The 16,128-nt window shown below is 48.0% G+C and overlaps 1 protein-coding gene across 5 annotated transcripts in view; it reads left to right on the top strand.

Annotated features, from left to right (window-relative positions):
• The window catches only part of SHANK3 (SH3 and multiple ankyrin repeat domains 3), a 3,072,962-nt gene that overhangs the window by 1,274,889 nt on the left and 1,781,945 nt on the right, over positions 1-16,128 (top strand). For all 5 annotated transcript variants that reach the window (XM_069629467.1, XM_069629466.1, XM_069629463.1 and 2 more), the window contains one exon: positions 11,714-12,050. In XM_069629467.1, the coding sequence (XP_069485568.1) occupies positions 11,714-12,050 (337 nt within the window). The remainder of the gene's footprint in view (positions 1-11,713; positions 12,051-16,128) is intronic.

The following is a 16,128-nucleotide window of genomic DNA, read 5'->3' as shown; positions in this document are numbered from 1 at the left end:
CCGCCACTCTGAGCATGCGCCACTCTGAGCATCTGCCACTCTGAGCATCTGCCACTCTGAGCATCCGGCACTCTGAGCATCCAGCACTCTGAGCATGTGCCACTCTGAGCATCCGCCACTCTGAGCATCCGCCTCTCTGAGCATGCGCCACTTTGAGCGTCCGCCACTCTGAGTGTCCGCCACTCTGAGCATGCGCCACTCTGAGCATGCGCCACCCTGAGCATCCACAACTCTGAGCATCCACAACTCTGAGCATGCACCACTCTGAGCATGCACCACTCTGAGCATCCGCCACTCTGAGTATCCGCCACTCTGTGCATCCGCCACTCTGAGCATCCGCCACTCTGAGCATCCGCCACTCTGAGCATGCGCCACTCTGAGCATGCACCACTCCGAGCATCTGCCACTCTGAGCATGCACCACTCTGAGCATCCACCACTCTGAGTATGCGCCACTTTGAGCATCCGCCACTCTGAGCATCCACAGCATGCGCCACTCTGAGCATCCGCCACTCTGAGCATCCACCAGTCTGAGCATCCGCCACTCTGAGCATGTGCCACTGAGCATGCGCCACTCTGAGCATCTGCCACTCTGAGCTCCACAACTGTGAGCATGCACCACTCCGAGCATGCAACACTCTGAGCATCCGCCACTCTGAGCATCCGCCACTCTGAGCATCCGCCACTCTGAGCATCCGCCACTCAGAGCATCCGCCACTCTGAGCATGTGCCACTCTGAGCATGCACCACTCCGAGCATCTGCCACTCTGAGCATGCACCACTCTGAGCATGCACCACTCTGAGCATCCGCCATTCTGAGCATGCACCACTCTGAGCATCCACCACTCTGAGCATCCGCCAGTCTGAGCATCCGCCACTCTGAGTATCTGCCACTCTGATCATCCACAACTCTGAGCATTCGCCACTCTGAGCAGCCGCCACTCTGAGCATGCGCCACTCTGAGCATGCGCCACTCTGAGCATCCACCATTCTGAGCATCTGCCAGTCTGAGCATCCGCCACTCTGAGTATCTGCCACTCAGAACATCCGCCACTCTGAGCATGCGCGACTCTGAGCATCCACAACTCTGAGAATGCACCACTCTGAGCATCCACAACTCTGAGAATGTGCCACTCTGAGCATCTGCCACAATGAGCATGCACCACTCTGAGCATGCGCCTCTCTGAGCATCTGCCACTATGAGCATCTTCCACTCTGAGCATGCGCCACTCTGAGCATGCGCCACTCTGAGCATCCACAACTCTAAGCATACACCACTCTGAGCATGCAACACTCTGAGCATCCACCACTCTGAGCATGCACCACTCTGAGCATGCACCACTCTGAGCATCCGCCACTCTGAGCATCCGCCACTCTGAGCATGTGCCACTGAGCATGCGCCACTCTGAGCATCCGCCACTCTGAGCTCCACAACTCTGAGCATGCACCACTCCGAGCATGCAACACTCTGAGCATCCGCCACTCTGAGCATGCGCCACTCTGAGCATCTGCCACTCTGAGCATCTGCCACTCTGAGCATCCGGCACTCTGAGCATCCAGCACTCTGAGCATGTGCCACTCTGAGCATCCGCCACTCTGAGCATCCGCCACTCTGAGCATGCGCCACTTTGAGCGTCCGCCACTCTGAGTGTCCGCCACTCTGAGCATGCGCCACTCTGAGCATGCGCCACCCTGAGCATCCACAACTCTGAGCATCCACAACTCTGAGCATGCACCACTCTGAGCATGCACCACTCTGAGCATCCGCCACTCTGAGTATCCGCCACTCTGTGCATCCGCCACTCTGAGCATCCGCCACTCTGAGCATGCGCCACTCTGAGCATGCGCCACTCCGAGCATCTGCCACTCTGAGCATCCACAACTCTGAGCATGCACCACTCTGAGCATGCACCACTCTGAGCATCCGCCACTCTGAGTATCCGCCACTCTGTGCATCCGCCACTCTGAGCATCCGCCACTCTGAGCATCCGCCACTCTGAGCATGCGCCACTCTGAGCATGCGCCACTCCGAGCATCTGCCACTCCGAGCATCTGCCACTCTGAGCATGCACCACTCTGAGCATGCACCACTCTGAGCATCCGCCATTCTGAGCATGCACCACTCTGAGCATCCACCACTCTGAGCATCCGCCAGTCTGAGCATCCGCCACTCTGAGTATCTGCCACTCTGATCATCCACAACTCTGAGCATGCGCCACTCTGAGCATCCGCCACTCTGAGCATGCGCCACTCTGAGCATCCGCCACTCTGAGCATGCGCCACTCTGAGCATGCACCACTCTGAGCATCCACCATTCTGAGCATCTGCCAGTCTGAGCATCCGCCACTCTGAGTAGCTGCCACTCAGAACATCCGCCACTCTGAGAATGCGCCACTCTGAGCATCCACAACTCTAAGCATACACCACTCTGAGCATCTGCCACTCTGAGCATCCGCCACTCTGAGCATGCGCCACTCTGAGCATCCGCCACTCTGAGCATGCACCACTCTGAGCATGCACCACTCTGAGCATCTGCCACTCTGAGCATCCGCCACTCTGAGCATGTGCCACTGAGCATGCGCCACTCTGAGCATCCGCCAGTCTGAGCTCCACAACTCTGAGCATGCACCACTCCGAGCATGCAACGCTCTGAGCATCCGCCACTCTGAGCATCTGCCACTCTGAGCATCTGCCACTCTGAGCATGCGCCACTCTGAGCATCTGCCACTCTGAGCATCCAGCACTCTGAGCATGTGCCACTCTGAGCATCCGCCACTCTGAGCATGCGCCACTTTGAGCATCCGCCACTCTGAGTGTCCGCCACTCTGAGCATGCGCCACTCTGAGCATGCGCCACCCTGAGCATCTACAACTCTGAGCATCCACAACTCTGAGCATGCACCACTCTGAGCATGCACCACTCTGAGCATCCACCACTCTGAGTATCCGCCACTCTGTGCATGCGCCACTCTGTGCATGCGCCACTCTGAGCATCCACCACTCTGAGCATCTGCCACTCTGAGCATGCGCCACTCTGAGCAGAGTGGTGGAGGCAGCTTTTGGTGCCTGTAAGAGGATTCAATTCAACACTACAGCTAAGTCAATGCCTAGTCTGGGATACTGAATGGAAACCCTTATTGATATATCTTTATGTCCAGTTCATGAGTTCTGGATAACTACCCCTATATAACACCCCTCTCTTAGAATCCCCCTGACCCCACTGAGCCAAGAAGTAGTTCTGTTTTGCAAGTTTAAAAGGTTTATTTGAGATATAAAACAAAATATAGATACCACGCTTTTATAATAAATTAATAATCGATATCGCCCATATAAATATAATGTTAATCAACAATGGGTAATCTGACACTAGCACACTTTATAATCAATGAGGAGTTAGTATAGGATGGATAAAGTATCAAAAATACTTTAATGATTTCAAGGGAAAAGCAATGAGGAATAAAATGCAGTACAGAAATACTTGATATGATTTTAGCAAAAGATAAGATAATCACTTTTTCTCTGGCAATTCACCCCCCTCCCCTATGCAATGTAAGAAATGGAAGGAGATGGAAGTAACACACACAGTTCTCAGGAATGCAATCAAATACAATACGAAATTCAATTCCCACCCCAGCAAGCTTAGAGAAAACCGGTATGAGTTTTAAAACACAGGCCCAAGTGCTTTGAATGTGGTGGCAATGAAGTGAGAAATATGCTGAAAATGCTTTTAATTCCCTTTAGGAGGTTCAGGGTGAGTGAGAGATACTTGGGATGAGCTCAGGCTCACTTTAGCAATGATTCAGGGATGGTTATTAAGAGGCAAACAAATTTTTAGCAAAGGAAAGCAAAAAGCTGCTATTTTTTTGCAGGTAAAGAAATCAGGCCAAATCGTAAATCGCGGCAAAATTCGCGAGTGCGTGAATCGTGATTATGGCAAGTCGGTTCTAGGTTCGTTGGAAAGCTGCGATTCTAAGCTTTCAGAGGAAAGTTGAACTAAGTTCCTAGGACAAACGGTTCCAGAGATATGAACGATTTTGTAAAGGTCGTTTTTCGGATTTAAAGTAAACTCAAAATGACAGGTGACAGCTTGCAGCTGCAGAATTGACAGGTGACAGTTTTGCAGCTTTAAAAATGACAGGCGACACGATTTCTAGGAGGCTGTTCTACTTAGTTAAAATAATCTAATCCCAACTATTTTAACCTAAGAGATTGGTTCTGTACAGTTCTGCTAGGTACTCACAATATAAATTTGAAATAGGCCTCGCCATGGTTCTGGTCAGGTTTTGGACTGGACTCCGGTTCTGGTCTCGGCACTTCACAGCGATCTGGTCTCTGGGTCTGCGGTTCTGCACGGTCTGGTCTGGTCTGGCACTGGTCTGGTCTGTCCGGATACAGCGGTTTCTGCACGGCTCCTGGATCTCTGCACTGATCCTGGCAAAAGTTCTTGGCAAGGGATTCAAGCAGCTCGCCCGGCTGTGAGTAGCTTGCAATGATTTGAGGCCTGTTGCAGAGAACTCAGCTTGTGGTTTTAGGCCTCTGATTTAGGTTCTAAAGTATAAGTTCTAGGTTCTGGAGTATGTAGCTGGAGTCTGTCTGGAACTGGTATCTTCTGGATGTTGTGTGGTCTGGCAAAACGCTCCGCAGCAACTGGATTTGAATCTCCCTTCTAGCTTCCAGTGGCTCTTTTTATGTCTTTTGAAAGTGGGTATGTGTGCAGCATCACTAAGCCAGCCCCTCTCTCAACTGATCATTGGTCAAGCTTTTCTCTCTTCCTTGATAGGGGAAAGGAAATGTGAGTCATGGTGATGCTGTTTTATGGCCTGCAGAAAGGACACTCCCCTGTCAAATTGCATACAAATCTATATTTGACCCAAATACATATTCCACAGATACACAGTTGTTTGTCATTGCATACACACATCATGCATTACTGATGGGAGGCACTGTTCCGACCCTGGCATTTCTAGGAGCTTGGGTAAAGAAATGGCAACTTTTTGCGCTTTTTAGTAGCTTTCCCCATCTCGGATTTTTCTCCAAATTTATACAATTGTGTGCAAGGCATGTGGGCATTTAGATAAGGAAGTGTCAGATTTTTAACATGCATACATTTAGAGTAACAGCCTCTTTTCCGCTCGTAAACCCCCAGATCATACCACCGGGTCCTAAAACCTCTTAAAATGTGGGCAGAAAAATCACAAGAATCATGGTATCATTTAGATAATTTTGACAAGTCCGCACCATGAGTTATACATCTTTCTTAAAATCATATTCTGGCCAACAGGGGTGTGTCTTCCCAGGTCACATGGTGGAGAGACCAGTCTATCCACTTTCTTTAAGCTCAGCCTGTCCTCAGAGGGGGCTGCCCCTTCCCGTTTCTGCCAAGAGGAAGCCACTTTACGACCCCCCCAATAAACCATCTGCCTGAGTCAAGGAAGGGCTTTGTTCAAAAGGAAGCCATTTACGACCCCCCAATAAACCATCTGCCTGGGCCCTTTGTTTAGTTTCCTGCAGTCCCCAGGTAATTCAATCAGAGGGTGTGTGACCTCATTTTGGCAGGGGCAACAGAATGCAGCCAGGCCTGGGAACCTGCTGATCAGTTTCAACTCCTGTGGGGGTAGATGTCAGGCAGAATTGGAATCTCTTTAAGCCAGTTTTTAGTTACATGTCATTTTGGGTTCCCAGTTTAAATCAAACTTACAATTTTTACACATGCAGCTAGAATGCTGATTCTAAGTTCAAAACTATGACATTTCAACAGTGACAAACTATGTGACACTCAAAAGTAGGTCACTCATTTATTCTAAACATTTCGATTTTAGTGTCTTTCAGTTCAGTTTAGTGGGCTTTTTGGCCATCTTGGATTTTCTAAGCCCACAGCACCAAATGTTGCAGCATGATAGCTCAAACGTGGGTCAGGACACCCAACATGCCGGGGGATGGGGCGGCTAATCAGACACCAGGAGGAGGTTTTGGGGTGCACTGGGCACCATGGGGAAGCTAAGGGGGCAGCCGCCGCCTGCCCCCACCACTGCACCTCCTGCTTCCTGATGCTCAACATGAAGAGGCTCCCAAAGCCACAGTCATCATTGTAGACTTGTCTTTCTAGACCCAGAATACCACTTGAATCTGTTTTTTTCACACAATCTTAGGATTTTTAAAATGTTTTCTTGGAAAGAGGCCTACACCTGTATTTACTTAGCGTAAGTATGACATTGAAGTTCATATTTCTGAAGTGTTCCCCAATAGTCTGCTATAAATATTTGACAAAATGACCAACAGCACATCCCCCACACGACGCTAAAATATGCACTCACAGGTGACCCAGGGGGAGTCATGGCTACACTCTGGCTCCTGTATTGTAGGGGCAAGGTGGTTCACACTGTCCCCAAAGAATGCCAGAGGCTCGGCACCAGTGCATGATCTCGACCGGCTTCTAGAATGCATTGCCACACAAGTGTGCATCCAGATCATTGCAAGGTATTGCTTTTCCAATGTTCTAGACTGCTTCCAAAAAAGGTGTTTCCTTTTGAAGTTCAAAATAGGATGGGTTCCACGCCAAGTCTTTGATTCAGGCCTTCCCCTACACTAATGCATGCTATTAGGACTGATGTAATTGGGCCAGCCATATAGAAGTGAAGCCATGTTTGCCACATTGGCAATGCAGGCCACCAGCAAGTAAGGTAGAGGAGCTATAATGGTCTTAGAGAATGGAAAGCATGGGAATAGAGTCCTTACCCCCTCATAGCTTCTATCTGCTTGCTTGCCGATCAAAGAAAGTCTAGCTCAACAAAAGGACACACAGATACCAAGAGGTCTAATCTTCCGACTGAGACCTGCACCATCTACCAACAAGTGCAGCACAGCCGCCCCCTCAAGGCACAGAACACATCATATACATGTTGGGAATCCATGTCGGAGGTCAACAGTGACAAGCCCAAAGCTTAGGGGAGCCACCGGACTGCTTCATCTTGAGAATGGCTCCAGAGCAGTGATAGGAGCCTGATCCGACTGCACCTGCTTCCCAACACCATCAGTGCTCCATGTGTCTGCACCGCACAGGGTATTTGGCCTCAGATCTGAAACACAGGGGGTCACAACATCCTTCATATGCCTGCACAGACTCCTGTAGCCCCAATAAATGGGCCCTACATCCAGAAAGGCCCCCTAACACTGGTGCAACGCTTGTCCCAACTTCTAGGCTCTAAAAAGGTCTGTGGTCAATTGAGCACATCTCTAAATCCATCCCCGTGTTGTATTGTATTCATGATGGATGTCATGGGCATCTCACCTCCGTTTCCAACAACCCTAAGGGTCTGCAAACAACGCTACCAATGGGTGCGGAAACCTGCCTGCATAGGAAAGGAAACATGTAGCTCCTCATATCTCCCTACTGCTGTTTCCACAATCCTCGTGTCTCCTGTTGCCAGTAAATGACGAGGACCACTAAAAAATCACAACTGCTCGCATCCCAATCCTCCAGCTTATAAGAGACCCAGGAAAATAACTAAAGGGGGTTTCAGCATTGCCAGAAACCGTGCCCCACTTATTACACCCTTTGCTAGGTTCCTGTCTCGAAATGGTGGCACAAGACCCAGAAAAACATACTCAAGATGAACCAAATCCTACAAAAGAGTTTCATCCCCAAGACTACAAATGTGCTGTCCCCCAGGCTGAACTGCCCAAGGCAAACACTACTGCATGGACTATCATGCACCATATGGATACCAATCATCATTCACCATATGGATTCCAATCATCATTGACCATATGGATACCAATCATCATTCACCATATGGATTCCAATCATCATTCACCATATGGATATCAATCATCATACACCATATGGATGCCAATCATCATTCACCACATAGATACCAATCATCATTCACCATATGGATGGCAATCATCATTCACCATATGGATGTCAATCATCATTCACCATATGGATACCAATCATCATTCACCATATGGATACCAATCATCTCTAACTCTACCTTTGCAGCTGAACATCTTTCGGGACAGAACTCTTTACCTTAGGGTCAAAGATTTCATTTCATTGTCTATTGTTAAAGATTTATATTCAATATATGTGACTGGACATTCTCCTTCATTTCCTGGGGTAATAAGTGATTTATACTGAATCAGGGTTTGTGTCTGCAGTGCAAATTCACTTTTCAGCAGTGCAAAGTCACTTTGAACCGGGCAAATATTCCATGAATCGGGCCCATGGAGTTTCCATGAATTTAGATGGGAAACGTAAGATTTCCCACTGTAACTTCAGCCCCATGCCGGGAATCCGGACCATATGCAGCGAAACCCGCAGACACATGGTTTCTGCGGGTTTTCTAACGCCCATGCCATTTAACAACCTCATTAAAATGAGCGTGAATGTGTGACTGTGTTGTGAGGTATTTGTGCAATAGTTGTCATTAATATGTATTTGTATTTGTGCAACAGTTGTCTTTGTATCTGTCTTTGTATCTGATGTGTATTAATGTGTCACCATATGTCTCTATCAATTGTGCGATTGTGTCTGCGATGGCTTTGTGGTGTGTGTACAGTGTATCATTGTGTGCTGCTGATGTGTTCTACCCACTTGTGTATTTGTGTGTTGAATGTATTCTGGTTGGTTGGTTGGTTGTGTCTTGTTTTGTACACGATGTAGATGTGTCTAAGTGTAAGTAGTTTGTTGTGTTGAATAATTTGTTCAGCGTGACATCCTTCTTCCATCCTTCTGATTGTCTCTTGGAAAGCATTGAAAAGTCTGACCCTATTGGTTGTCTAGGACAGTAGGTTTTCCTAAATTGTCCTGACTTCTGACGAGACGTTCCAAGATGCAGGATCTGACCCTCGTTCCAACCTTGTGGATTTTGGTATCGTCCACCTAGTGTCGTGATTTATGATCTGTTTTACGTTCACGACCCAGTGCCTTAAATTCCAATCGTTTTTCCAAGGGAGGCCAATGGAGTACCTTAATTGCTGATGAGATGCATTGCCAGAGATACGGGATCAGCAGAATGTGCTGCTGAATTCTCTGCATGAATATGCTGAGTGCACTGATAGCAATAGCTCAGCTAAGATGCAGAACATGCATTAATCAGAGTCCCTAATGGGAATGAGAATATGAAGAGGAAAGGATGCAGTTCCCGAAGATGAAACAACATTTCCACCATCTAGAACCACCCGAGGGAGGCGGTGGGGTGATAGACGGCTCTCTGGTGAAGACCCATGGACGAATTGCTAGCTCATGCAGAGTTATCCTATGTTATGTTATTTGGCATTTGTATAGCACCTTATGTATCATTGGTATGATCTCAAAGCGCTGGTAGGTTGAACGCCCTAGTGAACCGCAGTCCGGTCAGTAGAGAGAGAGAGAGTGGGGGATGATGCGTGTGCGCACCGGATATGTGTGCAGCTGCTGTGGTTGTTGCATGATAGCTGCTTCTTAGCGGTAGGTGTGGTGCTGAGGAAATCAGTTGGATGTGTTCAGTCTGGAGGGTGGACACCCAGACTGAGTTCTGGCTGCGTCAGTCCTGAGGAGGCGCTTAAGCTAGCCGCAATGTGCTCAGCTAGCTGTATTTTATTAGGATGATGTGGAGTTTGGGGGGTCATGGTATTATGAAAACAGCTAGACCGAATGTGTCATAGTACAGCTGTGTTCTAGTTGAATGATGGTGTATAGGGGAGAGTAAGCGTAGTAGTGTGATGTGGTGGTTATCAGTAAAGTGCCTGCGATCATGCATGGGAGCGGGACAGGGGGCGTACATTAGGCACATTTCTAAGCTCCACAATACCACAGAGTCTGCAATTCCAACCATTCAAATGGTCCTGTCTTAGTGGCAGAGCCTAGAGAAATAGCAGAGTGTAGACAAGCAGGTCTAAGAATACATAACTCTATTACAGGAATCTTTGATAGTCCAAAAATGAGGTAAAAATCAGATTATAGGTTCCAAAATACAAAATAATCTTGTAGGTTGCCATTAGAATGGGAGCTGTTGGAAGTGGGCCCTATCCAGAGGCGTGGACACCAGGCCCTTTCTATGTATGTCACATAGACTAAGAATGGTTGGTTGAAGTCATCCCAACAGCCAATCGGGCACAGGGTAGCCCTTGCATGCCTGGCGAGGTTTTGGTTCACCTGTGTGTGTGTTTCTAAGTTCTAACTTACTTAGTCCTGCCCTGTTGGGCAGGACAGAACTAGCCCATCCATTTCTCTGTGCCTAACTATACATTGGTCCATCTATATAAATGCCTGTTGCCAAATGTGCCCTGACTTCCTTATGCCTAGGCAGGCAAAACAGTAAGGTAGCCATTTCTGTGGCTGTATCTGTTGCTTCAAAGAAGGTCCCACGTGCGCTGGGGTGTAAGAAGGGAGAAATGATTGCCAGACTCCCACCACCAGGAGGCTTCTATGTTCATTCATCCCCAGAGGTTTTTCGTGGAGTTTTCGCTGAAAAGTTTTCGCCCAAAAAACTCATCAAATGTATTTATTTATATTTGGGGAGGTTCCCGCTCCAAACCCCCTTCCCTTTTTTTTATTCTCTACCCTCCCACAACCTCTACCCGTAATATGCCCTCACCACCGCCTATATTTTTCTATGAGTTTTATTCAGCTGAAAATGTTCAACAAAAAACTCTGCGAAAAGAAAAACGGGCGATGAATGAACGTTGTACCCATCAAGTGGAGCTCCTGCTTCGCCAGATGATCTAGCCAGTCCCTTCAAAGGAACATGGCATCATGCAGAGCCGTAGACAGGGTAGGCCTGAGCCGGGCAAGGCCTATCTAAAATCTGGAAATGGCCACTCATCAGCGCTGTGTGGGCATTGCAGATGTTAATGTCACTGCGGTGGGCACACCTAAATCAGCTGCAGACTACACTAGTTTGACAATCCTGGCTACGTCCCTGGTATCATGGCAAATGCTGCCCACTTGCCATTCACAAGCAGGTTACCAGGGGCAAGAAGAAAGCACACCTGTGTCTTAAGATGAAGCCAAATAGCTCTGTGGATCAGCTTGAAGGCCTGCTGAGAGGTATAAAGGGAGGTTGACCATTGACAGGGGTTTTCAGGCACAAGATCAGAAGGCAAAGATCGGAAATTAAAAAAGAAATAGTGTGTGAGGTGCGAGAAAGGTGGCTTTCACGGGTATCGCCATGTATTGGATGCACCTCACACTGAACTGCAGGGGAAGAGGACAAATGGAAGGGCATGATAAAATAATTACTCCTATTGTGTGTAGATATGTGCGTTGATATCTTTTGGCATTGAGAGCGTTTTGTTTATATATTTTGTTATTTCCATCTTTATGTTTAGATCATATGTGATATATTCTTTTAAGAGGGTCCTATGAAGTGCTTCAGGTCCGAATTGCCAGTACTGACAGGAGAACCCACCCTTTATGCTTGCCTTAACTGCTGGGCTATTATGCAAGTCTATGCAAAAAGGACGAGCATACTCGTCCTTGGCACTTATTACTCTCCATCAGAAATCACAGGAGTTTTTATACCTTTGCAATTCTCAATAGGAGAGGCAGAGAAAGGTGTAAGGGTGTTGGAAAGGAGCATAGAAGTTCACACCGGTTTACATCAGCCACACAATCATTTGTGGTTGTGTCAGTACCCGCTGTGTAGTCTTTACAAATGTTTACCAGTTGTCTGTATATCTGCAATATGTGTTTGAGACTCACATTAATAGAGCTTTCTGTTTTCCTTACAGTGCCTTTTCGGGAGACACCCACCTACACGCGGCGGCGCCGGGTGCACAGCTCTGGCCTCTCCTCCCCCCGCACGTTGCAGCGCTCTGCCAGCGACAACAACCTAAATGCCGAGGGGCGCCCGCCTTACTCGCCAGTGCCCTCGCTCCGCAGCCTGCCCCCACAGCTGCTCTCGCAGATGCCGGAGGTGGCTGGGGGGGTAGGGGTAGGGGACAGTAGCCTGGCGAGTACCGCCAGCTCCCGCAGCACCCATAGCCGCTCTCCGTCGCTGCAGCGGGTGCAGGAGGAGAGAGAGGGCGGTAGTTACACCCTGAGGAGAAGCAGCCGGGGCAAGACCAGGTAAGGAAGAGTGGACAGCTTGGGGCACACCATCTGGTGGAAAGGGAAGGGGAAAACCATGAAAAGCAAAACATGGCCATGGAAGGGCATGGATGGGTCAAACCAGAAGGGAGAGTGAAGGGCAAACGAGGTGGAAGATGAAAAAGAGAATGATGAGTTAAACCAGAGGGAAGATGGGGGAGTAGCTGAAGCCAGAGATGTTGGGGAGACTGTCCATGTAGGTCACATGCACCAGAAGGAATACACCAAAAGGGGGAATGGTGGGTGCAGCTAAGCCAGCAGGTAAAAGAGACACATTAGTTTGGGAAGCGGGGACGGTCAAACACTAAGGAAAAGCGAGAGGGAACCAATCCGGAAACAAGATGACTTGTTGGAGAGGGCTAGAGAGAGGGAGGAGAACATATACATATCTGCACACACCCACATTTAAGCTTGACACTATTCTTCAGTTCTAGCATCAGTTCTATCTCTTCTTACTTTTGCACCTTTCTCTCTCTTTCTAAGGGTGGTGCAAAACTAAAAATGAACAGAAGAAGAAAAGTGTGAACCATAAGTGTGTGTGTATGTGTGGGCCTCCCCCTTTAATGACGAAGTGAATGTTGGAAGAAGTGAAAGGTAGAAAAAGTAAAGTTATGAAGAGGTAAATCTGACACAGTGAATCAATGGCAAAGTGAATGCAGGAGTAGTAACGACGTGCATATCCAAAGGGAACATGATGGTGAATGCAGGAGTAGTAACGACGTGCATATCCAAAGGGAACATGATGGTGAATGCAGGAGTAGTAACGACGTGCATATCCAAAGGGAACATGATGGTGAATGCATTAGTAGTAACGACGTGCATATCCAAAGGGAACATGATGGTGAATGCAGGAGTAGTAACGACGTGCATATCCAAAGGGAACATGATGGTGAATGCATTAGTAGTAACGACGTGCATATCCAAAGGGAACATGATGGTGAATGCAGGAGTAGTAACGACGTGCATATCCAAAGGGAACATGATGGTGAATGCAGGAGTAGTAACGACGTGCTTATCCTAAGGGAACATGATGGTGAATGCAGGAGTAGTAACGACGTGCATATCCAAAGGGAACATGATGGTGAATGCAGGAGTAGTAACGACGTGCATATCCAAAGGGAACATGATGGTGAATGCAGGAGTAGTAACGACGTGCATATCCAAAGGGAACATGATGGTGAATGCAGGAGTAGTAACAACGTGCATATCCAAAGGGAACATGATGGTGAATGCAGGAGTAGTAACGACGTGCATATCCAAAGGGAACATGATGGTGAATGCATTAGTAGTAACGACGTGCATATCCAAAGGGAACATGATGGTGAATGCAGGAGTAGTAACGACGTGCATATCCAAAGGGAACATGATGGTGAATGCAGGAGTAGTAACGACGTGCATATCCAAAGGGAACATGATGGTGAATGCAGGAGTAGTAACGACGTGCATATCCAAAGGGAACATGATGGTGAATGCAGGAGTAGTAACGACGTGCATATCCAAAGGGAACATGATGGTGAATGCAGGAGTAGTAACGACGTGCTTATCCTAAGGGAACATGATGGTGAATGCAGGAGTAGTAACGACGTGCATATCCAAAGGGAACATGATGGTGAATGCAGGAGTAGTAACGACGTGCATATCCTAAGGGAACATGATGGTGAATGCAGGAGTAGTAACGACGTGCATATCCAAAGGGAACATGATGGTCTGGAGGGGTTGGGTGTGCACGAAGAGCCCTTGCAGGGTTGTAAGCAAGTGTTGATGTTGTTGAGTGCTAACGTGTTAGTCACTCATGGTGTGGAAGTTAGCATAGTTAGTTGCTATTATCTGGTGCAAGTAAGGCATGGAGCCTGGGAGTCCTCGCTTGAAGACACACCATACTTTAATCCTGACCTAAGTGGCAGACCTAACGACTGGACAGCTCGACCACTGTTAATCGGTCCTCCGCTCTCAGATTGGCTAGCTGCTTTGTGGCAGAGAAGGTTACTGGCCCAAGAGCAGGAGCACACCGTGTAGGGGCTGTGGGCAGGGATTGCTTTGAAATGCTGCAGTATTGACGTGCTGCACCTTGAGGCTTTTAAGTTAGAAGCATCGAGTGTGGTGGGTAATATGGGGGTTTGGAGCAATGGTGGTTATTTTAAGTTTTCTGTTTATTTGTGAAAGTGTTAAAGAGCGGGTCTCATGCCTCCCCGTATCCGCTCTAATTCCCATGAGTGCCCTCAGAGGCTGATCAGTGCAGTGAGGAAATTACAGGGGATGAGGCCGTGAGGCCCAGAGGATCATAGCGCGATATGAAATGCACCTGAACTCTCCTGCATCCCACACCATTCTGGCCCTTTTCCCCTGCAGCTTCTCCATCCCACAATAGAGAAGGTTACTGGAAGTGGTAGCTATACCTGCCAGTGGGTCTCTGAACAAGGCTGATGAGGTTTGAGTGCTGCTGTCTCTCACACCACTACTCCAGAAGTCCCTCAATCTCAAGTCCAGTTGCGCTATTAGCCTTCTAGGGATTGGGATTGCTGGGAGGTGGTGGGGTCTTACTTCAGCCTCAAACACACCATTGAGAGGTCATCAAACATTCCTGTATCGTCACGCTTCTAGACAGCCGTTTTGTTAGCCAGTTCCGCTACGTAGGTTGAGATGCTAACCGTATCAGTCGAAAAGCTCGGGAAAGAAAGCCGAATGCACATTTGGTGCGCGTTCGGCATGGTAAAAAAGACTGAAGCCCATAATACCAAACAAGGGGAGCGGGGGTTGCAGAAGTGTCCCTCACTCCCCTAGTTCGCTATTACGGGCTGCAGGGGTATCCCTACATACAGGAGCGTTGCTAGGGGGTGCTAATGGGGCTATAGCCCCTGATCTTTTGGTTGTATCCCCGGATAGAATCTCAGGAGCTACAGCCAAAAGACTAGCTAGCCCCCAGTCCCAACAGTTCTGACATCAGCTTAGCCCCGGGTCTTTTCCAGACCTAGCAACTCCCCTGCCTACATACATTAAATGCACAGCGGGCGACAAGCAACCAAAATCCCAAAAGCTCGAATTACAAAATGCAAACAAGTGGGCTTCGTAATTTTGCAACTCGAGGTTTTGGAATTTGGTTTTTCCACGTAGGTCCATCTTAACTCATGCTTGCAAAGTATTGTCTCCCTTAATGATGTGCAAAGGAAGTATGTTCTATGTTTGACCATTACATGTAGAGACATCCCACCCAGACTTGTTGTGTTGACTGTGATCAAACTTAGCACAGGTTGGTTTTCAATGATATGGTTTAATGTGTTGTTGATGAACAAACGATAGGCAGAAGTTTATAGAAGCAAACTCCTTCTTTGAATTCTGGCGTCGAACGCAGTGTGCTTGGTGGTGGATCCATGGATAGATTTGAGCAGATGCGAAGCCAATGGTCTTTTCTCAACTCTTGGCTGGCACTGCATGTAAAGCCGTATTCGATTAACAGTGTGCAGCACTATTGTTCTGGACTTTCTGAAGTCTAATGGTACGTTGGTCATTCTTGCAAATAGAGCGGTTTGCTAATCAGTCTTGGTGCTAATATCGCTTGTTGATCTTGTGATGCACAGTGTTGGGTCCACTTGGTATCTCATCACTTTGGTAGTTTGTATATATGGGAGTTATAATCTGCAAACATGCTCGGAAGGAGCAGGGCCTAGTACATTGTGGAGACACACAGGGGTATCCATGCATGGTGCAGGGATGGAGATTTAGGTGCAATGGGTAGGGGGAGAAAGGGAAAGGGTTTCTGGAGGGTGGAAGTAGGGTTGAGTGGAACCATCAATGATTGGCAGTTCTCGTACTAATGGAGAATTGAAGTGTCACCAAAGGGCCTCAGTGTGAGTATGATGGCAACAGTAAACACGTAGTAGTTCTAATATCACCTATTTTTAAGATGCCTCCTAATTACGACTTGTGATTGCCAGGGATATATGCATCCTGGGGTGAGTAGAAAGTACTCCATGGGGTATATATGTATTACTTGCTCCATGCAGTAATGGCAATGTATGCCAGTTGATAAGTCATAATTAGGTGATATTTTAGAAACAGA

Source organism: Ambystoma mexicanum, chromosome 12 (genome assembly GCF_040938575.1).
Source record: "Ambystoma mexicanum isolate Mex_15411 chromosome 12, UKY_AmexF1_1, whole genome shotgun sequence".
Lineage (NCBI taxonomy): Eukaryota > Metazoa > Chordata > Amphibia > Caudata > Ambystomatidae > Ambystoma > Ambystoma mexicanum.
The sequence above is the reverse complement of the archived record's forward strand: the minus strand, read 5'-3'. Positions and strand labels throughout refer to the sequence as shown.